The sequence below is a fragment of the Thunnus albacares genome, chromosome 8 (genome assembly GCF_914725855.1).
Source record: "Thunnus albacares chromosome 8, fThuAlb1.1, whole genome shotgun sequence".
Taxonomy (NCBI): domain Eukaryota; kingdom Metazoa; phylum Chordata; class Actinopteri; order Scombriformes; family Scombridae; genus Thunnus; species Thunnus albacares.
In genome coordinates this window covers 26,625,674-26,651,842 of record NC_058113.1, presented here as the reverse complement: position 1 = coordinate 26,651,842, position 26,169 = coordinate 26,625,674, and the positions used below count along the sequence as shown (strand labels likewise).

Here is a 26,169-nt window from a genome sequence, read left to right as displayed (position 1 = left end):
GCAGCCCAGATACTGTCGTTTTTTTTCTTCAACTCTCTTTTCTTTGTCTTCCTCCACCACAGCCATTGACTCACCCCCTCTGCACCTCTTGCTGAGCCATTATTACCATGGAAACCCCGAGCCAGAAACGCACCAGCCGTGGTGTCGCCTCCGTCTCCCCGGCCCGCATCACCAGGCTTCAGGAGAAGGAGGACCTTTGCAACCTCAATGACCGACTGGCTGTCTACATCGACAAGGTGCGCTCCCTGGAGGTGGAGAACGCCGGGCTGCGGCTGCGCATCACTGAGTCAGAGTCCTCGGTCAGCCGTGACTTGACGGGCATGAAGGTTGCCTATGAGACAGAGCTGGCCGATGCTCGTAAGACCCTGGACCAGGTGGCCAAGGAGCGAGCACGCCTGCAGCTGGAGCTGGGAAAGATCAGGGAGGAGCACAAGGAGCTCAAAGCCAGGTAGGAGGAGCATGTGGGAGGTGGAGCTTGAATGGGAGGGGCTTTGTTACAATCGTGATCTAACAAAGTGGCATATTTGTATATGTTATCACGTTTATATAACATATTATACATATAACAGGTAGTTAGTATTTATTTAGCATCTCTCAACTTTTCATTTCTGTTTAAGCATTGAAAAATGCACTTGAATACAACAGTATTCCATGCAGTTGTACTTCAAAGTCAGCAGAACCACCAGGAGGCATCCATTATTCTTCAAATTTAGTTGCGATATTGATGACAGAACATTCATTTGCTGACGTCTTGTTCCTTTGTGGGGGAATTCCCGGCTACTTTGGCAAGTGATCCTACAGTAACTTGGGAACGTTGCTGCGCTCTGATGCATGAGACTTATTTTTACATTATAGGACAATAATGTTTTCCTCTGTGGCACAGTATGAAATGATAAGTCAGATAAATCATCCTTTTGAGAAGCAGAGTTAAGCTGATAAGATAAGAGCATATACTATATGTGACATCATTTATACAGTATTATTATGGCATTATGTTACGTCCCTGTACTGTGGCACATTAGCCAGCACAAATTTGTTCTTGCATTTTTGTTCTTCTTAAATTATTCCAGAGCCATCAGCCCTTCAGTCATGAGTTTGACATTTCCTCATTTTAATCATAATCTGTTTCCAAAACATCTCCTAGCAGTAGTTAAGGAAGCACTGAACATGTGGAACTAAATGCTGGAATTTTACCTTTGAGCTGTTATGCCTCCAGCTCACACCTATTGTTGTTCACTACGACTGACATTGTGCAACAGCCTAATTTTCTACAAGGAATGTGGTGGGAAGTGACCCAACATTTGCAGATCACATTCCTGGTGATTACGTTTGGATGACTCGTCGGTTAGCAAGCACAGTTATGTCACTTTAAGCCTCTGGGGATGTTGGAAATGTCACACCTCCAGTCAAACACGCTCCACCTTAAACACACAGCCGGCTCTGTTAAGATAGAATTACTGCCTTAATGACAGAATATCTTTCATCACAGCGTTTGAGACAACTCTGGCTGGGGCTGCTTAAAGCCGTAAGTGATAACTTAGCAACAATATTGGCACTCCGGACAGAAGCTTAGAATTCACATCTGCAATCTGTTGCACACGGATGTCAATAAACAATTGTGCTATTCCTGGTGCATCCAGATCACAGTGGGTCGAGAAATATGTGGAGTATATACATTCTAATAATCATATATTCATTATTAACAAAAATAAATTGTTGCCTACAAGTATACTATCAAATACGAGTTGATAAAAATGAATCTTTTACCAGGGGAAAGTCACATTGAAGTCATAAAAGTCACTTTGAGTTATAAACAAATATGATGTGTGTGTGTGTGTGTGTGGACGGTAGTAAATGATTGACTTTAGGTAGTGTGAGTTCATAGCTGTTACAGCAATCATATTACTTTTGCTATCTCTTTTAAGACACTTCCAAAATGCATGCATTTCATCTCTCACCTGTGTTTGGAGTCTCACCAGCAGATTGACACAGTTTGTTGACAGTGTTATCCTGAGCTGCGATTCCAACTACGTAGGTTAATTTCTGTGGAACAGACTACTGCCGACAGCCTCAGTCGGTGGTGGCATTCCAAAGAATGCGTCAATGTCTTGGCAGCATTCAGCCGGGGTTAGAGGGGTTGGAGAAAATCAAACCACCAAACACAGGGCATTTGTGCTCTCGCAGTTCTACTGGTTTACTTAACATGTCAGACTACATGTGCTCCTTTAGAGTCTGCAGAGATACCCTCTTTAGAATATAGAAGAGCAACAGAATATAGAGATATAACATTCAACACATTCCTTTAAAAAACAAAACAGACTGGATTTCAACAGTGTTTTCAGTCTTGAAACAGCAGTGGGAACATGTATGGCAGAGAGTGCGTCCCTCCGGTGAGCGCTATTGTGTTCTTGTCAGTAGGTTGACGTTTTTATCAAATCTGGACTATGAAACAGAGGGTGTGGCTCAGCGCTGCGTGTGAAAAAAAGATTCATTCAAATAGTAAAATTCAGCATGAAATCTGTCTTTGATGTGGACGTTTGTACCCCGCAGGCATTTCTTTGGGTGTGTTCATTGTGTCAGCAGTGACGATGTCCCGAGCCCATCAATTTATGATTTGTTGGTTCGCTCTTACTGGATATGGGTGAGGGTGTTGACTTTATTGTGAGCTTCGGGTGAAAGGCGATGTGTAAATTCTAAGTGTTGAGACAATAGTATTATATTAAATTTTGCACTCATTGCCACAGTATCCCCTGTGTCACAGTGCTTCTTGTAATTCCCCAGCTAGAGAAGTAGCAACGGCTCCCACCGCAATATTGTTTTCCAAAGGAAGCCAATCTTTTGACGCATGTGTGGTGGAAAAGAATAACTCAGTCCAGACTGGGCCGGCTTTATCTGTTATACTTTAGTCGGCGTGTTTGGTGTTTGGTTGCCATGGTGCTCTGGGAGTCTTGGCACAGCCGTGTGACGGGGTGGTGACTCAGAGGTTTTTCATGGCCTCTCAAATGGGCTGACTGTGGACTCACTGTATCCCTCTGTAACGGGAAGTCATGTTTATTAATACACACTGACGGGCTGCTTTGACTGGCTGCTGGAGCTGAGTCTCAGGTGACGACAGCAGCAACAGACGGTGGTACAGCAAACACGAGACCATGTCTCACAATATATTGACTTTTTCTTTGTGGTGTCTTTGGTTATTACTGCCAAGTTTGACAGAACACACAGCAACAGGTGGGGCCATAGGTGCGGTTCAGTTGACTGGACACACCTGTTTAGCCCAAAGGCATGACACTGCGTCTCTCCACACTCAAGTCTTTGTATGCATAACTACTACAGAGAACACATGCTCTCCCCCCTGAGGCAAAACCTCAAGCTGTTGGGCTACCATGCCAACCATTCTCCCTACAGCACTATCTGACTCATAAATAATTTAAAACTGTAGAAAAAAATACACATAAATTGCAAAAGCAGGTGTGAGTGGAATGTGGTCTTGTAAAAGGAAGTCTAAACTGGGTGCCAAATATACAATTTGGTTTAAAAAAGAAAAAAAAAGAAAAAAAATAGGTCAGAAAAGTGCTAAATATCATCCCCTGAGCTACAGCAGGAGCCACAGAACTGTGTTCACAGGTTTGTCTGCCTTGTTTAGTCATGTTTCCTTTAATACTGAAATAGTGAGGCTGTCTGGTGTCTCGTGCCCAGTCTAACCACCAGCTAAGCCGCCGGCTATGAAAGATGAGCCTTTGTGGGGGAACTGGCTCTTTAGTGTCACTAGCAGGACTCGTTCTCCACACCCTTCCTTTACGCTTAATCCCGGAAGATAAATGGATTTTCATGAGAACTTCATCCTACACATCTAGTTTTCATGGCAGTGTATTCTGTCTTTTACAACGACGTGCTCATATGTAAACTATATTAATGCAATAGGGATGTTTAATATTTCACTTTCATTAAGTTCGGGGACTAGACAGATTTTAAAAAATGGTCAATATCGATGCTGCAGAGGCAGAGATATCCAGACTACATTTCAAATTGAGCAACTTGATCATGTCTTTCACTCGCCCCGTCAACTCCTAAATGCCTACTTCTTACAAATACACCTCTTTTTAAACACACCCTGATGTCATTGTCAGGGGCTATTTTTTCAGACTGACAGAAAGCTCCCTCCTGAGCCACAGAAGACATTACACAGAGGTTTTCAAATGCTGAGTAGCACTTATGGTGAGTAAATTAAACTTTGTGTAAAATTAGTGGAGTTCTCCTTTAACATATTATCATCTCGGCCCGCATGTGTCTGTATACCTATTGCACAAGCTGTCTAAAATCAAAAGATAACACCCCTTATAATAGATACTGTAAAATACTGAAATCTGAACTGCTGCTTTTGGTCACAATTTTACAATAAAGATGAGACTCAACTGGAGGAGCCAACAGCCAAGCCCTTTTGCGGATGATCTACTTTGAATACATAAAAGCAGGGATTTATCTCAGCCCTGCTTTGCCCTGCCTGTCGGCACGATGTGTTTTAGGGTGTGGCAGCAGGTAGGTGAGGCTGTCAGATATTTTATCCCAGTCAGTCTGTTGGAACAATGTCTTTATAAGATAGATCTAATGATCGCTGTTGCAGACACAACGTGGCAGAACATGTTCTGGTGCAGCACAGAATTAAACTCAATATAATACAAAGATCCAGTAGATTTTGAATTGGAAAAGCAGGTTAGGCTTCAACAATGGGATTCTCAGTGGAGCGCTAAACCCAAAATCCAGTGAGCATGTTCCAAAAAAAATATGAAAAGGTAGCACATCTTAAATTTCCTAGTCAAGGAGGACTAAAAATACTAACAATTCACTCGTTTATTTGGCTCACGTCAAACGTTTCGGCACAGAGAATTTGAAGTAAACAGGTTCTAGTCAATTTTCTAATGCAACATTCATGGACTGTAATGTTGAATATTAGTTGTGGCATTCACAACTATCAGAGAACACAGCAGGAAGTGTCCTTATCATCATATTCCCAGCACATTGTTATTTCCTTGAGTTGGAATATTTTGCTTCTACCATTTGCTTTTGTTATGCATATCTCTCATTAAAAATGACTCATGTGTTTTTGCAGTTTGGGAATGATGTCACTTATTTGTTTGTTTTGCTTATGATGATCAACCTCAATTCTCTTTGCATTTAGTTAAGTGTTCATTTCCCTATCAACTAAATTTCATCATAATAGCCCATTTAAATGTAAAGCTCTATTCTGACCTTTACTCGTGACTATCCGGAGACTTAATTCTCCTCATACAGCATGTGACACATTTTTGTCATATAGAGCAACACAGTAGGAACTGGCTTTCATGGTACACAGAAAAAAAAAGACGTTGCATACTAAGCAACGCATACAGATACAATAAACAGAGGCGTTTAATTGACGAACCAGCTTGTGTTCTGTGAGGAAAAATGGAAGGTGAAAGGAGAAGTGAGATGGAGATGTAGAGGTGGATGTCAGAAGTCTGACATTAGTCATAGCTTGAGTTTCAGTGAGTAAAGTTTCTATATTTATCATAAGGGAAATTTTAAACATGTCTCCAAGGTAACACATTATACATCCGTGCTACTATTGGGCCATGTTATGGATAACAGGTGGACTCATTCATGCTGCAGATAAAACATTTATCTTCAAAGTCTCTTCCTAAAATGGACAAGAGCCGGCACTCCACTTCTGATGATGCCGTTAAGCCTCAAATGCAAATGCCTTTGCTGTTTTGTCTTTTTTTTTTTTTTCTTTGAGTAGACTGGTGAACAGTCACATCATTATACTGTCTCTTTAGTTCATAAACGATTGGGAAAGTACCTCTGACTGCATCGACAGCTGTCAATATACAGTATTTAGTCAGCTCAGACTACATGAAAAGTTTTAGTTTTGCTAAGAGACCCCTCATTGTAATTAACAAGAAACCAGTTTGAAGTATATAACAAAAGAATGAATTCTAAAATAGAAATAAAATATATAAAATAAAAATATTATATTTAGAAAATTCCTGAAAAGAAGCAAAGTGATGTAAACCCAATTACTTCATTTTTTAAAAAAATATATATTTAAAATGCACAACATTTTGGTTATTACAACAAAAAATGTCAATTTATTTGAAGGAACAAAATGATAAGATAAAATGTATGTTATAGCTACAGAATAAAATTATACTGTAAGCATCTTCCTCCTAACATCTAAAAGACTTAATTTTGCACACTTAATGAAGAATTAATGACTGTTACTGGGTCAGTGTAATTAGTGGGATGAAAAATGAAGCTTGCCAGGTTGCTGTGAGCCTGATATATCATAGTTTATCAGTCAAAAATACTCCCCTCGCCTGGTATCTCTGGAGTACACAGAGCACTCATGACAGCTCAAAGTCTGACCACTTCATTCATGATTAACTGCATCATCGTAATAGTGTCAACATACATAAGAAAACATCTGCGGTTTGCATTAATCCCTCAATGTCAACAATTGTTGCACAAATCGACCTTTTTTCGCTGCAGACATTTTGACTTGTCGAAGCAGGAAAAGCACAGGTGGAACTAATAACATTAACGAGGGCTCCACTTCATGTAAAGTGCCCTAGAAAGTCATGCTAGTGGGCCAGCATGAACAATGCCAGGACCCTGAAACCGGCATCATTAATGTTATTACACCTATGCTTTTCCTGTGAAAAAAAAAGGTCTATTTCTTTCTCAAAAGCATCTGCCTCATTGTCATCGCCATCTGCCCAACTCTAAATACGGACTAAAAATTAAAATTTGACAAATTGAAAGAAACAAACTGCATTTGCTTTCCAGAACATTAACGTTTCATAGATTAAATTAAAGCTCAGCATCATGAGCCCAAAACAGGCAGCAGACTACCGTCCACCAGCAGCGGGTGATGTCATCGTGCTACTATGCTACCACTATACTACATCTCATGTCGTTTGATCACAGTCACCTCTGTTCTTCTGGCTGCCTCAGGGGGGAAACCCTGTGTTCCCCTACGATGATCTCAGCTTGTATTATGTGACAGCCAGCAATTGTCTGTCACATTGAGTCACGCCAGGGCAGATAAGGGCTCAGAAAAGAGTGCATGATTTTGGGTGTCATCCAGCAGTCGAGTAAATTGGATCACATTGCTCTCACTAACATTGTCACGACATTGAAGGCACTCTCTCCGATGTCGAAGTGCTTTGCATATGAGAGTGATAAACAAGATGTCTAAATGATCTTAAAGGGATATATTAATCATTCTTGGGGGAGTTTTTCGTACTCAACACATTCCACATTACACAGCAGCAGCAGCTGCGAAATTACCCACATTCAACCTGGAATACTGACAAAGCTAAAAAGTGATTGCATAAAAAGTAAAGGAGTAATTCATTATGTTTTTTTTTTTTCCACAGTGTGAAAATATGAATATAGAAGAGCTACAACTAATTATTATTTTCATTAAGAATTTATCTATTGATTATCTTCTTGATTAATTCATTTTTGCAATTAAAAAGTCCAAAAAAATTTGCTCATCACATTTCCCAGAGGCCAAGGTTGTGTTTTTAAATAATACATCTTCACTTCTCATCTTCTACCGACCCATTTTTGGATGATCGGCTAATCGTTTCACCTGTAGAGCAGATTATTTTATTTTAAGAGCTGCTTATTTTTTGTCTGACCCTCACCTGCCTCTAATATAATTGACTTATTATGCAGAGGTTTTGTTGCTTAAGGGCACACAGTTTGTAGCTGCAGCATACAAAACACAAGCATGTCTTGTTTCTTGTTTGTTTCTTTGAGCGGACATCCTATAGATTTATAGTCTGTAGGTGCTATGAGGCCTAGTGAGAGTATGGATGGTCTGGTGACTATTTGTTCTCTTTGCCTCTAACAGAATACTTTGCAATGGCAAACAGATGTGGCAGGCCTGTAAATGTGCTGGATGGCTGCTGTGTGGAGCCAACTCTGTCGGTTTATTGGTGTGCGAGTAATGAGAGAGTTAGCCTTGGACTTCAGCGGACCAGAACTTGGTACCGAGCGGAGGTTTTGGCAGGCTGCTCTACGTGTGTGTGTGTGTGTGCGCGTGTGTGTGTGTGTGTTAGTGGAGTTTATAGAAGTAGAGTTTCCATAGAGCCCTGAGAGCTAGCCAAGCCCTCGATGACTCACTTGCACATGGACAGGGTAAATCACTTTAAGATGGTGGGACTCCACTTTTATTCTTTCTGACTCTCTCTCTCTCTCTCTCTCTCTCTCTCTCTCTCTCTCTCTCTCTCTCTCTCAGCATAAGGACCTTCATACTGGGAATTGGGCAAAGTGGGTGCACTGTAACCTCAACCATTCCCATTCCATCTGGTTAGTTATGTAACAATTGATCCATTTCCAGACCTGGAAATCAGTTTGAACTGAATAGGATGTTTGGAGTAGTTCTACTATATAATCTAAACAGAACACTGAGTTCGTAATGGAGCTCTTTCAACTTTCAATCAGTCCCTGACAGATGAGTCACATGTTCTGCATTAACTATTGCTCTTGTTTATTAGGAAAGAAAATGTGACGAAGAGCCAAGGTTTAACATCTTGATGTGATTCCTCATCAGTTATAGTAAAAAATCTTTTGTTGTGATTGGAGACGCTGGCTACTATCTGAAAATTATCTTTTTAAATCTGTATCACCTGTATTTAGTATTTGAGGATTTGCACTGCTCTGCTATTTTACTGTTGTGTAAATGTCTTTTGTTATGGACTGTTGAAATTATGTTTTTCATCTTTTAAAACCTTTTAAAGTCTTCCCACACGCACACTCTTCTGGCACAGCAAGTATTTGGAAAATAGTTTGTGTGTTTGTTTTTTTTTTTACTTGTTGCCAGATGGGTGGGGTTTGCCACAGAGCAGGACACAGAGTGCCAGACTTTAGACAATCGCAGGAAAGCATGGAAAAGTCAGCGCAGCGTCATTTTCAGTGTTTTACAACTCGCCTGACACTAGGTGAATTGTCCATTTGTCCTGGACGTTTGGTGTCAGACCAAGTCTCTCTCTCTGTTATCTGCCGCATACTCACCAGTGACCTCTCCTGTCTTTCCTGTACGTCGATGATCGATGCCAGTCCGTTCTGGCACTTCGCGTGAGAGAACCCAATCGTCAGGCTTGCCCCACGACCGCAACTTGGTTATACTCCAAGCACCAAATCCTTTTTCCCTCTGTAAGCTAGCGCAAGCAAAAGAATGCTGACCAAAACTTATCACAGTGTCATAAACTCCACATGGCTTTTGTTTAACATTTGCAGCACTCTGTTTCCTACCCCTGGAGTTTTCATTGTAACTCAGTGCAGCTGAAGAGAGTGCGGTGCCTCATGGGAGAGGAGGCCAGCACACAATCTGTTGTTACTATATGGAACATAAGTGAGGGTGGCGATACACCATCCAGTCTTCTTGTTAATGACAATGACAATGAAACTCTCCCGGCAATAGGATACAAATTGAGACACTCTGAATCATGTGAAATGGCAATTTAAGAAGTATAATTACAGCACGCTGTGTGAGAAATAGGCAAGAGTGCCACTTCTTATTGACACAAGCCTTTTGTGGCAGAAAGATATTCTTATGTATTTAAAGCAAAAGTGCTGAGGCGATGCAGGTAACCTGTTATCAAAAGGATGTTTTGAAAGTTTTTTTAATGCCTGCAGGCTCACCAAGGTGTGAGTCAGCGGATATTTTGAGAGCTGATTAAGTCGTTCACTAGTAATGGATGTTGGTCAGGAAACAGGAAGTATACTGTAGTAACCATTAACATGAACGTCTTTTCAAAATTTATCAGTAATGTTCCTTATCTTCACTGCAGCGTTCTTGATAATTTAACAGCACTGTATACTTGAAAAAAAATGAAAGAGTGAAACGGCTACTTCTGTGTCCTGTAGCTGCTCTTTATCATCATAGATAATCTGATTCAGTACCAATGAAAAGTAGCTTATAAACTAACACAAAGACCCGGCAACCAGCGTCTGACTCACTCTCTGGATGAATCAGCTAATCATACAGGGAAGAACAAGGGTTGTTTCATATGCCTTTGGGTAGACACACACACACACACACACACACACACACACTCTTTATACCAGCCATTATCAGTGGGCGGGACACCTTTCTACTTTTTCACTTATTAACTGACATAGTGTTTGAGGAACTGTATTAAATGCAAATTTTTGCATGTTTGAATGGGACAGAGAGTGTACATGTAATTCTTTTCAGTTAACAGTCGAGTTTGTTTTGGTGACAGCTAAACAAAACCATGAGTTTGACATGAGAGAGCATCGCCTGTCCTCTCGGTCTCCCCCTCTCTCTCTCTCTCTCTCTCTGCGGTTTGTCTCGTCAGAAGTCGATTCCCTGAAACCTATCAGCCGCAGTCGGCATTCACTCTGCTTTAAGACGGGAAACACTAAGAACTCTGTTCCCGTCTGCCACATGTGGACGTGTACGGGTGGCCCCTGGCAAAGGCCACGTTGTTTCTGGTGATTTATCACACGCATATACACACACAATCCCGGTTATTGTGCTCTTCAACCCAGAAGAGACACATGAAATAGTCATGTGCCAGCCTGTAATGTTTATTTTACAGCATATTTTTTTGAGGAAATGGCACAACACATTTGGAAAAAGCACAGTTGACTTGATCTAGTAGGCCTAAATGTTTTTTTTTTTGCATTATTGTTCTACAATCCGTGTTTGAGATTCTGATTGACAATTCGCGCGCATCTGTTTATCAAAGTGCATGTGTGCGGAATACTACTCATGTATATATTCATTTTGTTTGCAGCGATTCCTGGAGGTTGCCTACAAACTGAATACATATTTTATGGGTTTAAGTAGTGCAAAGTCGAGACAAGAAAATTAATCAACAACTTTTATAATGGATTTAAAAAGTCATTTACAAGAAATAATGTCAAACATGTGCTCTGTCCAGTTCCTGAAATGTGAGCATTTTCTGCTTTTCTCTGTTTTATATCTTTGTAAATTAAATACATGTGGATATTGGACTGTTGGTTGCCCAATGAAGATTTTTTTTTTAAAGTGAAAATAGCAAACATCCCACAGTTCTAACTTCTCATTTGTAAGGATTTGCAGCTTTTCTTTGTCTTATTTGATATTAAACTGAATATTTTTGGGGTTTTGGGCTGTTGGTCAGACATTTGAAGATGTCTCCTTGGGATTTAGGCAATTTTGATGGACATCTTTTACTATTTTCTGACATTTTAAAGACCAAGAAATGAATTAGTTAATCCAGAAAATAATTGTGAGATTAATCATTAATGAAAATAATCATTAGTTTCAGCCCTAAATTGAAGATGTCACCTTGGGCTCTGGGAAATGTGATGGATGTATAAACTAAATGATAAATCGATATATTAAAAAAAAAAAAAAAAAAAAAAAATATTATTTGATGATGATGAATAATCGTTAATTGCAGTCCATTATCAAAAAAGTGTTTTATTGTAATGGTCTGTTAACTTAGTGTTATAATGTACTCCAGCATGTTTTGGTGCCATTGCTATTTCCGGGCCCCGGTGTTGACTAAGACCCCATTATTCAACAGCCTTCCTCTTAGTCACCTTTTCCCTCCAGTGTTCTCCACATAAAGCAGCTTTATGAATGGCGAAACTAAACATAGTGAATATAAAAAGGAGGAAAGGTGGGCTATAATTGGAGAAGGGAACATTTTAGACAATCTATAGGGAATTTGGGAGAACCCCCTTTTTTTCCTCTACGCAGTGTTTGAACAGTGACTCATCAGGAAACCCCACCCACACGTGTCCACACATGCCTACCAGACTGTGTGTGTGTGTGTGTGTGTGTGTGTGTGTGTGTGTGTCTGTGAGCACAAGGTTCATGTAGTAACATACCATATGGATCAATGGACACTTACACTGCTTGTCAAAGGAAATCTTTGAACAGTAATACAGGAAATGGACAAGATGATGAATTGTTTGTTACCATAGCAGGCCGTTACAGAGGGTCACCGCTTTAAACACGCTGGCAAAGAAAACCTTGTAGAGTGAACTGAATGAGACACCCCCACACCCCCAATTCCTGCACAGTTTTAGCAGATGTGCCCTTGTGCAAAACACTGGAACCCCCTACTGCTGCAGGGGAGCTGCTCTGTGGTAAACAGTACGAGACTGCAGCTGTACTGGGCAGCTCCCAGGTGCTTGAATGTGTGTGTGTGTGTGTGTGTGTTTGTGTGCATGTAGGTATCTCAATCCCTTGCAGCTATTGTGCTTTTCCATGCAACTGCCATAAATAGGAATATTTTAGTCCTCTCTCCTTGTGAAATCAGTAACAATAATTGAGTAAAGGAATACTTCACAATGACAAATTGCAAAACAAACAAAACAAATCTCGCTTATCTCTAGAAGTAACTGGCCATGAACGTTTTATATGCCCAGGATTTGCGATATCAGTCTGAGTACCAGAAAGGGTGTCCTTTTTACTGCGGATATTCCAGAGAGTAGGCTACGTGCAACAATTTTCACTTGAACTACTTTCTACAGGAAAAATTCTCCCTATGAAGCTGCTGACAGTGAGGTCTGGGAATTATCCAGACTAATGGTTACACTATTGAATTTTATAAAAATGCAGTTTTCCACCGCTGTGAGCACCACAAATTAAATTCCATTTACCCACATTGTACTGTAGTGGCAGTAGAAACTGACAATAATTTCAAAGCCTGGTCAAATAAGACCATTTATGTGTCTTAATGTGTAGATGCCACTAGAGGTAAGTGAGGAAATATATGATTTTTTTTTTTTTTTTTTTTTGGTCACTTGGGTGAGCTGACCTTTTTAAAACTGATCAAGTGCAGCCAAGATTATGTCCTCATATTACGAGGAACAAACCGGAGTAAAAGCATGGATTTGGTTTGCAAAATAGGGAAAAAAATGAGACACATCTGGCTACTCCAGTAGTGCAATGGTCAGATGATGAAGATCTACAGCCTGAAATGTTTTATGCTTAAGGTCCAGTTAAGTGGCCATGAATAAGATTCTGCAAGATCTACTGTAGTTGTTTCCAGAGTATTGTGTCGAAATAGTGTGAAGATAAAATTGTGAGATATAATAGATTATTTTTTCTTGCTTTCTAAATTTAAATATGCATCTGCTATAAAATTACTAGAGTTATGTTTCAAATTGAGGTTTTGTTTTAGTTCCCAGTGCTGAATGACTACTTGGCATCAATGTTTCCAAGGTCTCTTTTGGCTGTGTGGCTGCAGTAATTCGTCTGCCATATCTTGTAGAAATTATAGGTTAGGGATCAGAAGTGTACAAAAAGCATACCGTCTCCGCCTTGAGATATTTTGAAAATCTGCACGGAAAAGTCTACACCTTTTTTTTTTTTTTTTTTTTTTCTTTTTTTTAAAAATTCCATTGCGTCCACAGCGTGGTGGTGGAAAGGCATACTAGCAGGCCTAACGACAAGGCCTTGGTTGCCATGGCAAAGGCATAGCAAAACAGGAGGGGGAGAGTGGGCTTTTTTCTCTCTTTCACTCCATGAGGCGGGGTTCGTTTCTCGTTACTGGGGTGGACAAAGATAGCTGTGAGTCATCCTTGAGGCTGGGAGCCAAGCCAACACATTCCTCCTCCTCCTCCTCCTCCTCCTCAGATTTCTTGTCTCTACCCCCCCCCCCTCCCCACCACCTCTCTCTCTTTCTCTTTTTGTCTCTTTCCTTTCCCATTTCCATTTTATACTCCCCCACCACCCTTTCCTGCTCTCCCCCATCTCACACTGTCTCTGTCCAATAGCTCCCATTTTGTCTCTGTGACTCAAAATGTGTCATTTACATATTTGCTCTGTAACAAAATGCCTTAAAAAGCTTAGATATTGCAGCTGAAAATGGTGGAATGATGTGCAAACCTTTATTATTTTTCTTTTTTTTCTTTTTTTCCAAGAGAGAGCAGACATTTGTGTGTGGGAGGAAAGAAGATATGACAAATAAAAAAAAAAAAGTAGTCTACACTCAAAAAACAAGAATAAAGCTTGCCAAAATTACATTTCTTGTTATGTTTTTAATTTCCTCCTTCAGTGCAGAATATAAAACGTGCAGCGCGGCCCTTGTGGCACAAAGGTCTTTTTCAGTTCGCAAGCTTGGAAACGAGCTCTGCTGCCTTGTTTTACTTGCAACAGATTTCCCTTTTCTTGATGAAACTGGCCTCGCTTTATTTACCTAATTTCCCAAATGTAATCAGCATTTGTTTGCACATCTGTTGGTTCTCAGCACCGAATTTGTTAGTCTCATACTGACTATGTATTGTATTGTAAATATTAATGGTGTGAATCTTAACAATAACTGTAGAGTGTCTCCACTCATGTGCCCTGAGCGCAGGCTGAGAGACTTCAGAGCTTTGATGGAACAGAATATAAACATAATGTCTGGGGATATTTATGCTGAGGCTCTCTAATTACGCAATTCTTACAGAATTGTATAAACAGGTAGTCCCAAGCAAACGCCTTCACGAAGATCTCACACATACCCTGCATGGATTATGTAAATAGTATATGAGAACACACACGCGCAAGGACACACACACACAGACCGTACTTGCCGCGATACACGTTTCATAACACATCAAGAGTTGATGTCATTCACACGTACAGTACACAGATGCACTTGATTTATACAGTTGCACACACAGTTATTGCAACACTCCCACACAATCATGCACAAATACACCTCTACACACACACACACACACACACACATAACCCATGGAAGTATACACACACACCCACACACAAGATTTTCCAGTGTCCTTCTATTGTCTTGCTATAGTGTTTTAAGTGTTTTAAGCCGACATCCAGGAACAGCATCCTGGAGGTGCCAGAAGCAAAGAAAACATGTCAAAGAGCAGATCAGTTAATTGTACGACTGTGTTGAACCGAAGCCGAAGCGGTCGTTGTTATAACTCGTGTTTGTGGATTACTTTGTCAGTGCAGTACAGTTGGGTTTAATTTATTATCATATATTAACAGCTTAATCAGCTTTTTAAATATTTAACAGACTAGGCGTGGAGATTGCATCCCAGGAGCCATCTCTCTGAGCTGGATTGCTCAGGGCTAAATGAACCTAAACTATCACTCTTTTTTTCTTTATTTATATTTTAATTGTGCCATCAAATTTGACCCACACCCACCTTTTAATCCATATTTTACAAAAATAAATGTGATCAAATCAATTTTTCATTGGCTGGTGGTCAATTGATGCCAAACTGCTGTTGCTGCTATTGGAAAATTAAAATGCATTACTTTTAATTTATCACAGATTCCTTTGAAAACTCAACCTGTGAACAAAAAATGGTTGTAATATCTCTGTGTTGTTGAGACATCCTCACTACAGTTACAAAATCACTAAGCTTCTTTCTGGAAAGTAAATATTTTATGCTCTAGTATAGAGTTGGCTCATTCTTTCACCTATCTGAGGCTGGAACTATACTCCAAATTAAATTTTATTTGGTGTATTCGTATAAATTCTAGATTTGTGATCAAATTCAGGCTCAAAGACTGCAGTGTTTGCAGGATAGTCAGTTGATCTTGTCAAAAATCTTGCACAACCTTGTTCAAAGCCCCTGATATTTCTGTTTGACAGACGAGAGGTCGAGAGACCAGAGGACGCTCCATATTAAATGTGATTTGGCAGTGTACTTCTGTTCCAATTACCCAAAGTGCTGCACAATGCAAAAGCTGTTGCACATGAGATAAAGAAATAAAATAAAGAGTTGCCCCTGAGAACTAATGATGTCAACAGCAATACTAACAACTACATTGGCACCCAGAGAATTTTTTTTCATTCACACTTTTCTACATTAAGGTCACAGGTCAGGTTGAGCTATAAAATAGTCCCTGTCCAGAACAGAAGCACTATGTCTTTACTCATTACACTGTACCTCTCTGCTCTACATATATTTCAGTTTTTTTTTCTTTTTCTTTTTTTTTTACATTTGTTTCATCTCATTGGATTTTTACCAATGCTAACTGCGTTGCTCTAAGGATGGCAGTATTTGTTGGTTGGTCGGTCCACCACTTTGGTCCATACCATGGTTCCGAGAGGATAAATCCTACTGACTTTGGTGACCTTTCCTCTAGACCACGAGGTTGACGTTTGTTATTTAAAGTAGAATATCTAGAAGAAATTGTAGAAGTAGAATTGCAGTTTGTCTAATACTGGTTTATGGCCCAAATATCTGCAAAACTAATGACATTCCCATCCAACTCAGATGTACTTTGTGTTTAATGCTAATTAGACGACGTTAGCTTGCTAATATTCTAAACTAAGGCATGAACATGGTAATATAGCTGCAACGATTAGTCGATTAATGGGTTAGTTGATCTGCAACTATTTTGATAATCAAACAATCGTTTTAATCATTTTAAAGTCAAAAATGCCAAATATTTGCTAGTTTCAGCTTCTCATATCAGAATCAGAATCTCTTTATTAGCCAAGTGTGTGAGCATACAAAGAATGTGTCATGGCATTTGCTCCCACAAACGCAACATAGAAGGATAAAAATAGATGTTGTGATTAGTAAGATATGATGAAATAAAGTAGTGCTAAAATTAAATGGAAAAATTTCAAATTTAAAAACTATTTACAGAATGGAATAATAATAGTTGTGAAATGGGATAAAAAAACTTAATTAAATATTGACTGTACAAATTCAATATCATCATGTGGTGATTTAATGCTTTCTTTATCATTCATGATAGTAAACTGATTATCTTTGGGTTTGAAACTGTTGGTCAAACAAAAAAGAAGACATATTAAGCTGTCACCTGTCACTGGGAAATTATAGCGAGCATTTTTCATTATTTTCTAACATTTTACAGACATAATGACATGATTGGCAGATTGATCGATACTGAAAATAATCATTAGTTGCATTATACCTGCTAAACATCAGCATGTTAGCATTGTCATTGTGAGAACATTAGCATACTGACGCTCAAAGCAACAGGCCTACGTACTGCCCCACAGAGCTGCTGGCGTGGCTGTACACTGTAGAAAATGGCTCTTACTTTGCATGGCTATGGCATTTATTCGCTATGTAGTGTAATTAATACATCTCACAGGGGCCAGTTGTACTGAAGCCACAGTAGAATATGAAGTTTCCATTAAAAGCATTCATCAAATTGTTACACTGCATGCCATTCTGCTGTAAGGCACCCTCTCTGTCTCATATTTGTGTACGAAGAGAGAATACAAATAGTCAAGCAGCATGTCAATATAGCAAAGCCACTTCTGTCCATTAATTCACTGCTTGAGCTGATCCACTGGGCCCATTAAGTCTAATGAAAGTCACAGCAGCACCTTCACACACTCACAAGCATTCATCTGCCCACAGAATCAGACTGTTAAAATGTTTCATTGAAAAAATATTAACATCTAGACAAAGAGCTGCAGGAGTTGCAAGTAATGCTTATCTGGAGTTGTAAACAAATGTGAAAAATTGTGTGAGTGTACACATTGCTAATGCATTCACACTTTACAACCCAGTTTAATAAAAAAGAAAACATGTCTCTTTTTATATAATAATATAAAATCTTAATGACCACCATTGTGGTGAAAATGTTCCACAATAACAACAGCAGGCTCGGACAATGACTTATCATCACACCTAGAGTCATATAAGCTTTAGGGAACATGGCCCAACCAGAGGTGGTTAAACTCTATTATACCGTTGTGGTCACTGTAAGATAATAGTCATTAAAACATTTTACAGCAGTAACCATGTGTCATTTTACCCTGGTTACTAATCTGCCTGTCTTGTAGGCGTCTTGACACTGATTGATGGCTGACATTTTCAAATACAGCCACCATGTTGCTGTAGGCACCGGTCTTTGTACGTTCAAGAATTCAGGGAATGTTTGTAGGTGTTAAAACTGTGTTTGTGTGTGTGTGTGCGTGTGTGTGTTCTTGACACATTGTGTATGTTTTTCTCTGTATATTTATAGCTTAAGCTCTCAAGCACTTGTACACCTGGATTGTAAAGAGCCACATTCTTGTCTTTTTTTATGAGTCAAAGTAAGTTTTACAACAAAAAAAATCCTGTCTGTCCTCTCCAGCTCTGTGATCTGCACTTCTTGGCATACCTCCAATGTATGTTAATTCATGTGTATGTTACAAATGTATATTTTGCCCTTGAGCAAGGCTTTTACTACCGGCTGTGAAACGGTAGAGGAGTGTAATTGGACTGGGCTACTTGTGAAGTTTATAAATATGAATTGGTGCTTTGCCCTAAAGGAATGCATGGACATCTGGTCATTTAGATTGGGTTAAGTGCTCTGGGAAAGGTCATTGTTGAGTGCCCAAAGAGTATATATACTTAGTTGTCAGTTTATTAGCTAGGCTGCGCAAAAAGTAATGCTGTCCAACACAGCAGCCAACAATAGTATGTTGTCCATCACGTTGATATCAATGATGGTAGTCTAAATATTAGAAACACTACAATACAGTTCAACAGCACCGCAAACTTGCAGCCGTCAAAATGACCATAATATTTACTCAGCGCCTCTCCAAAACAGTTTCAGCAGAAAGTGAAAATAATGGTCATGAAGGCAGGATTTACTGTTTCAGCCATGTGTACCGAATAAACTGGTGACTCACTGTTAATAATCCACTGTTACATTTGGAGAGCCTGTCTGTACGTGTGTGTAGATTCTCATGCAGGTGATTGATTTAGCATGTTGGTAACACTTTACTTTAAACCACCCCTTTTTAGCATTTATAAACAGAATATAAACAGTTCATAAATGGGTTATAACACTCTATAATAATGTTATAAGGAGATATAAGGACATTAAGTGTTTATTACCTGCAGTAGTTGTCAACAATTATAACCTCTCCCATGAAGACATATCCTCTAATGTTACAACCATGTTTTACTATATTGTCATTCATTATCTGTTTAGTTACCAGCCTCCAGTTATGGGTGCCCACAGGAGGAGCCATAGTTGTTGACAAATACATTAATAAACACTTACATGTGCAAACAATCACATTATAGTGTGTTATAAACCACTGATTAATTATACCGCTTTTAAGTGTTATCAAGATGTCCGTGCCTCCTTCCCAGAGCTTCTTGTACTGCGTGTGTGTGTGTGTGTGTGTGTGTGTGTGTGTGTGTGTGTGTGTGTGTGTGTGTGTGTGTGTGTGTGTGTGTGTGTGTGTGTGTTTGTGTTGTATGTGTTGGCAACACATGATCTGATGCTTCTTTGATTTGGACTCCGTCAAACACTGGGCTGTCCCTCTTTATTTTTTAATATGAATAATGAGCAGTCTGGGAGGCATTTACATAATAACCCACTCGAGTTCTCAGAGCTTCATTGTACATCTGTAAAACATCAGTGAAATGTTTCCTCTGGATTTTATTTTAGACTTTTTCTGAACATAAAAGAGCCATTCATTTTTTTTTACTTTTTCTATCCCCCGAAACATGAATCCACAGAGTAGCTCTGCTGTTCCACTAGTTTGTCTCGTCTTTGTCCTGCCTGTTTTTCAAGAAGCAGAATTGAATTTTCGTGACTGATTGCTGAATGCAGTAATATATATCGATTGCTTGAAGTTAGTTTCACTTAAGATTCTTAGTTAATTGCTTGTGAATGGACTTGATGTTGGTTTTAAATCATCATTCTTCTGTCGAGTAACTTTAACTCTGGCACAAACACACTCCCAGCAAGTTAAAGTGCATTTGTAGGCCACTCTGGCTCCTCGTCCTTACACTGGCTGTCCGAACACCCGGCTGGCAGTGACCAGAGGACTGTGAGGTCTGCGTCAGCAGCCTGGAAGCCATCTCCCCCAGCAGATGGCCATTATTAGTGACAATGAAGACTTGCCCACAAGGCTAAATAGAATAACAGGGAGCTCATTGGCTCTGCATGAACCACCTATACTGCTAACAATATATCTCCCTTTCTGTCTCTTCATCTTCTGCAGGGAATGTATTGTTTTTCCATGGGCATATCCAAGTTTTTGTTTTTGTTTTTTTTCTTCAACAAGTATCGGACCAAATCAGTTCCTGTAGAGATATTAGAGGAGAGGCAGTGCTCACATGACGAAGCATGTGTGCAACACACATGAATTCTCTTAATTCAACACAGGTCCCCTTGAGATAGAGCTTAATGGGCACTCATTCTGTACGGCAGGCTAATAACAGTACGTTAACGTTTTGGTCTGAGTTGTGTTGGCCTGAGTTCAGGTCACATCAACAGTGCACAACTGCTGCACTCACTACGCTGTACAATGGTAGTTTGTGTCCTGCACAGCCTCTGTCAGTGTAGTACATTTATCCACTGCTTATCAAGTTTCACTTTATGCAGAAAAATAGGAACATGTTCTCATTAATGTTAGTACATTCTGGGAGCTATATGTAAATAATGACTCAAAATTACCGTATGCTGATCAGTTGAAACACAATAACAAGGCATAGAGAATAAACCGTGTGATGTAATGGTCTCAGAAAATTATCCATAGCACATTAATCACTTGTAAAACATTATTACAGAAGTGGGTAATCGTAGGTTTATTGCTACTCAGCAGCATTTATCAGCTATAGCAGAGTTCTGGCAATCAAACTTTGGCATGAGTTTTTAAATTACACAGCTACAAAAAGGCCAAATGATCTGTGCCCAAACTGCAGAGGCAATAGTCAAAAAAGTGCAAAATTATTTGATATGCCACGGAGGTCAGTCTTGACAACCGTCACATATATCAAACAGACACACTGCATTGAGAGAGAGGAAGAGAGGCCACAAGTCAAAACTCACTAGCAGGGACAGACGTATACAGCAGTGATTAGTGTGCATTGTTGATAACGGCACATACGTTATTGAAGAATATGCAAACTTAACGTCTACATCTCGTCTGTCCGTGTCTTCACAGGAACAGTAAGAAGGAGTCTGACCTGGAGGCGGCTCTGGCCAGGCTGAGAGACCTGGAGGCCCTGCTCAACTCTAAAGATGCTTCTCTCACCACTGCCTTGGGGGAGAAGCGATCCCTGGAGGGTGAGGTGAAGGACCTCAAGGCCCAGCTGGCCAAGGTAAAAACAATTTTATTGGAACTAAAGGCTTTACATGGTTGTTTGTAGTAGATCCTGACCGATATATCAGTCAGCCTATATTATCAGATGATATCAGCCTATCACAGATATATCAGTATTGTTGTCCAATATGCACCGATATTTTTCTTATTTTTTTTAAAGTTATATAGGCAGCGTTTTATGTATATTTGATCCTTTTTCTTAATTCAAGTTTAATATATACATACATGTTTTTTTTTTGTTCTGTGTTTTTTATTTATAGTAATTTATAATTAAATTCCCCGTGAAGTTTACTGTTTCAGTGCAGTGATGTCATTTTATACAATAAAGTTTATTGTTAAACTGTGAAATATCATGCCTCCATTACATATCTTTGTAACAAGTGTTTGATAATCACATTTGAGGAATCACTGCAAAAAATGTGTGTTTATGTATATGTTCTGTATGTATAAGATTATCGACCGATATATTGATATTGGAATTTTTTTACTCCCTAATATCAGTATCAGCATCAGCCCCAAAAACCTAGTATGGGTCAGAGCCTAGTTTGTAGGCAGGAAGGGCACAAAAACCATGGAAAAATGTCAGACATCCATGCTCATTTATACCGTTGTGGGACAGCAAGCGCCTACTAAGATTAGAATCATTTCAGTTTATAGAGCACATCTTCCCCATGACACATCACTCTAAATTATAAACGGAAACAAAAGTGATGTGTTGTGGTCCTGCTGCTGTTTAGATCAACATTTTGTTAACCTCTAAAGACTTGCATTGGTTGCAATAGTTGAAAAAGTCTAAAGTCCTTGGTCGCCACCTGATAGAAAAGCAATCAGTAGTTGCACAAAACCCAGGATGCCTGACATTTGAATGATTGTCTTGGTGCAGATGCTTTCAGAACACAAATACCTTAATGGATGGAGTAATTCTATGTAAACCCTCCAGGCAGTTGATTATGAATGACGACAAGGTGGCGAGGAAGACAAGATTGCATTCTGTGTTGTTTGTTTTATCAATGAGTTTTACCATAAGACTGATGTGGATACAGTTGTGGCCTTGCTCCACCTACTGGCCAAACAGAGGAACAGGCGACATCAAAGAACATTTCTCTCATCTCTTCTCTCTCTCTCTCCATCTTCTCTTTCTCTCCCAGTTGGACGGTAACTTAACCGACGCCAAGAGGCAGCTGCAGGATGAGATGCTGAGGAGAGTGGACGCTGAGAACCGCCTGCAGACGCTGAAAGAGGAGCTGGAGTTCCAGAAGAACATCTACAACGAGGTCCAACTCTTCACCTTAGCCTTTTCGATTTCTATTTAGCTGCCAAGTCATCTGTCCTACTTTTCATCTTTTCCACAGGATATTGATTCGCTTCCAACCACCTACTTGTTTGTTTTGCATTCCCCCCTCTTCAGATCTGTCTCACAGATGCTCTTTTTTGCTTCTCACCTTTTATTTCATCTTTAGTTTCTTTTTACATAAAAATACCAAAGTACAGGAAAAGTAGAAATATTCACAAATTGTAACAAACATCTCAATGCTATAACGAAGGCACAATTTTAATTTCCAGTCGTAGTCAAGTCTGGACCAAAATTGGCAACAGGTGTGTTTTCCTAATTTAAACATAATGATTAGGAGTTCCTAAAGGTCACGAGAGAAGTAGATTTCTACAGCAGGTTTCTACAGGTGGAATCTTTTAAATTGTGTATGTATAGCCTTAAACACAAATGATTTTTGTAGTTATGGATAGCTAGATAAAGTTGTAATAAAGTAATAAAGATCTGAGAAAGCCAAATCAACTCCCAGTCACACTAGTTATGATACAAAGACAGAATCCAAGAAACTAAAAGCACTCTTGAGACTGATAGTCATCACCAACTGGTGTTAAAATGGGTTTTTCCAGCATCTCATGTTAGTCTTCCTCTCTCTGCCCGTATCTGTAGGAGCTGCGTGAGTCTAAGCGTCGGCACGAGTCTCGCATGGTGGAGATTGACAGCGGACGGCAGCAGGAGTTTGAGAGCAAGCTTGCCGAGGCCCTGGCTGAGCTGAGAGCCCAGCATGAGGATCAGGTCAGCCTGTACAAGGCAGAGCTGGAGAAGACTTACAACTCTAAGGTACATCTGGATGCTGCAGGAGACGCTGCTCTGTCGCCCTCTAGAGTCCAAGAATTGATTGTTACTCTGTGTAGCCATAGTAGTTCAACAGTGTCTGTGGTTGTTTTGTATTTGCAATTAGCTTTAATGAGCTCCCTCTTCACAATTCAGATAATGTACAATATTGATCTGTACCATTTAACAATCAGTGTCAATCATGTCTCTTGGCTTTATCTACATAGAGGAGGGAAATTTAATGGGTGTAACGATTGTCCTGTGTGAATTTTAATGAGGAATGTGGATAAACATCAGTTTTTGACATTGGAATTTACTTGTAAATGAAACCACAGCTCTTTGTCTTGAGAAAACCTAGTTAGGGAATTTCTGTTTTCAAATTAGATAACTTAATAAGAAGGAGGCAACAAGCAAGAGAGTTGTTTTTTTTTTATTGTGGTTTTTGGTCTTCAAAAGAGTTAAAGATTTCACTCACTAAATCCCCTGAAATACAGTGAACATGGTAATCTGTTTGTTTTTTGTCAAACAGCACAGTTAGCTGGTAGTTCAGATGGCTGATTGTACCATCTTTCTTTCTTTCTTTCTTTCCGTCAGTTGGAGAATGCCCGTCACTCAGCTGACAGGAACAGCCACTTGGTGGGTGCCGCCCATGAAGAGCTGCAGCAGACCCGTGTTCGACTGGAGGGCATGTCATCCCAGCTTAGCCAGCTGCAGAAACAGGTACACACACACACACACACAGAGTAACTGTCCATGCTGCTGTGTGACTGACTGATATTGACATGAATGCACAGTTTTAACAGACAATTAATTTAACGTGAAGCTTCACTTGATTCACTAACCAGACAATTTAATTGGCCGGTCTTAATTGACTAACCTTTGTGTATTCTTTTCACATCAGCTGAATTTGAGCGAGGCCAAGGTGCGGGAGCTGGAGGAAGTACTGGCGAGGGAGCGGGACCAGATGCGGCGACGGCTGGACGATAAAGAGCGGGAGATGGCTGAAATCCGAGCCCGCATGCAGCAGCAGCTGGACGAGTACCAGGAGCTGCTGGACATCAAGCTGGCCCTGGATATGGAGATTAATGCTTACAGGAAGCTGCTGGAGGGAGAAGAGGAGAGGTGAGATTGTTTGTAAAACAGCCCAAAGATCATTGTAAAATATAGCCATCCTGAGACAGATGAAGGTCTACAGGTTGTTACAGGAAGAGAGTGATTACTAACAAGTAAGTGAAGAATTGGTTGTGGGTTTAACCAGGCAAATACTGAATCTTCAGGAGGCAGTACTCCAGGACGTGCATTTGCCTCATGTTCCTCATCACAGAGACATAATACAAACATTAATGACATTACTCTCTCTGTTGACTTTGAAAATTAAAGACAGATCAGCTGAAATGAGAGAAACACGAATTAATACTTGAATCGCTATAACCCTGCATGCAAACTTTTCATCCCTGTCTGCATACTTTTGTGTACTTTCGCTCTGAGGGGTTTTTCATGGTTTTTTTGGCCCCCTAGTTCCAATAAAGGGAAATCTTAATGTTGCAGCGTGATTTTTGTAGATCTTATAATCTTTGCAGCCCTGACTTCAACCCCATCTAACACCTTTGGCATTAATTGTAACATGGATTGCAACCCAGGCCTTATCGCCAAACATCAGTGTTTGGATCTCACTAATTCTTTTCTGGCTGAACGGGAGCAAATCCCCTGCGGCCAGGTTCTAAAATCTGGTGGAAAGCGTTCACAGAAGAGTGGAAGCTGTTGTAGCAGTTACCATGTTTATGCCCGTGGTTTTGGAATGAGATAGTCAACAGTCACACTTGAGTGTAATATTCACATGTCCACATACTTTTGGCCATGACGTGTTGGACATGGTTCATGTTTGTTCTGTCGCAAAACAACACGAACCAAGCATGTTTTCAGCTGCAAATATCTGCATAAAGGGTAAAGCTTGACTTTCTGTGTCCGTGCAGTCATAGTGGACTGGGATTCATTTTGTCATCTGCCCATGTGTGACACAGCCCACACCCAGGTGTCCGGTCTGGTTTACACCCAGTGTGGTATAAACAGACCCGTGTGCACATCTGTGTCCATTGTGAAGACTTGTAGAGACCTGTATTTTCTATGGTAAACTCATGAATATCAACAATTTGCTTAAAAGTAAAAAAAAAAAAAGACTTAGCACTCAGCATGCAGTGACGAGCAAGAGATGCTGGTGACATCGAGATAAACAAATAATGATGTACCAAAGATTTGTGAAAGTAGCCGAAACTCAGCTCATAAAATATACGATCAAGGATTGTTTATTTCTGACAAGATCGATGTGTTTCGCTTCAGCATTTCATCATGCTCATGTTGAAGTTTGTAGCAATTCAATTTTAAAACGGGAAGCTGTATCCACATGTTACAACAGCTCCCATTGTCTATATCTATAATCTAAACCTCCCCATCTTCCCGCAGGCTGCGTCTGTCACCCAGCCCTCCGCCCACCAAGGTCACAGTGACACGGACCTCCGGCTCAGCTCACAGCCACACCAGCCGCCTCCTGCACTCCTCCACCACCGCCTCCAGCAGCCGCAACTCCTCCGGCACGGGCAGCACCAAGAAGCGCCGCCTCAACGACAACGACAGCGAGACCTCCAGCCTCGCGGGGGGCACCGTGACCAAGACTCGCATTAGTCAGCACGCCTCAGCCAGCGGCCGCGTCACAGTGGACGAGGTTGACCTGGAGGGCAAGTACATCCGCCTCAGCAACAAGGCTGATGAGGTAACCGAGTCTATCGATCAGTTGGCTTTCCTAATGCTAAAATCTCTAAAATCTAGCTTGTGAATAATTTCGCAGCGCTGAGGCTGCACTCACAAAAGCGGTAATGACATACTGCTTCCTCTACAGTCTTTTAAAGATAAAACGTACTCACAGTCAAACAAATAGTTGATTTAACACACTCTGCTGTCCTGGATAAATAGTAATTTGTAAGAAATATACAA

The 26,169-nt window shown here is 40.2% G+C and overlaps 1 protein-coding gene across 4 annotated transcripts in view; it reads left to right on the top strand.

Annotated features, from left to right (window-relative positions):
* lmna (lamin A) overlaps window positions 1-26,169 on the top strand; it is a 39,497-nt gene that overhangs the window by 9,168 nt on the left and 4,160 nt on the right. For all 4 annotated transcript variants that reach the window (XM_044358160.1, XM_044358159.1, XM_044358163.1 and 1 more), the window contains 7 exons: window positions 63-448; window positions 20,922-21,078; window positions 22,229-22,354; window positions 23,017-23,187; window positions 23,776-23,901; window positions 24,083-24,303; window positions 25,642-25,948. In XM_044358160.1, coding sequence (XP_044214095.1) covers window positions 108-448; window positions 20,922-21,078; window positions 22,229-22,354; window positions 23,017-23,187; window positions 23,776-23,901; window positions 24,083-24,303; window positions 25,642-25,948 — 1,449 coding nt within the window. In that variant the 5' untranslated portion in view covers window positions 63-107. The remainder of the gene's footprint in view (window positions 1-62; window positions 449-20,921; window positions 21,079-22,228; window positions 22,355-23,016; window positions 23,188-23,775; window positions 23,902-24,082; window positions 24,304-25,641; window positions 25,949-26,169) is intronic.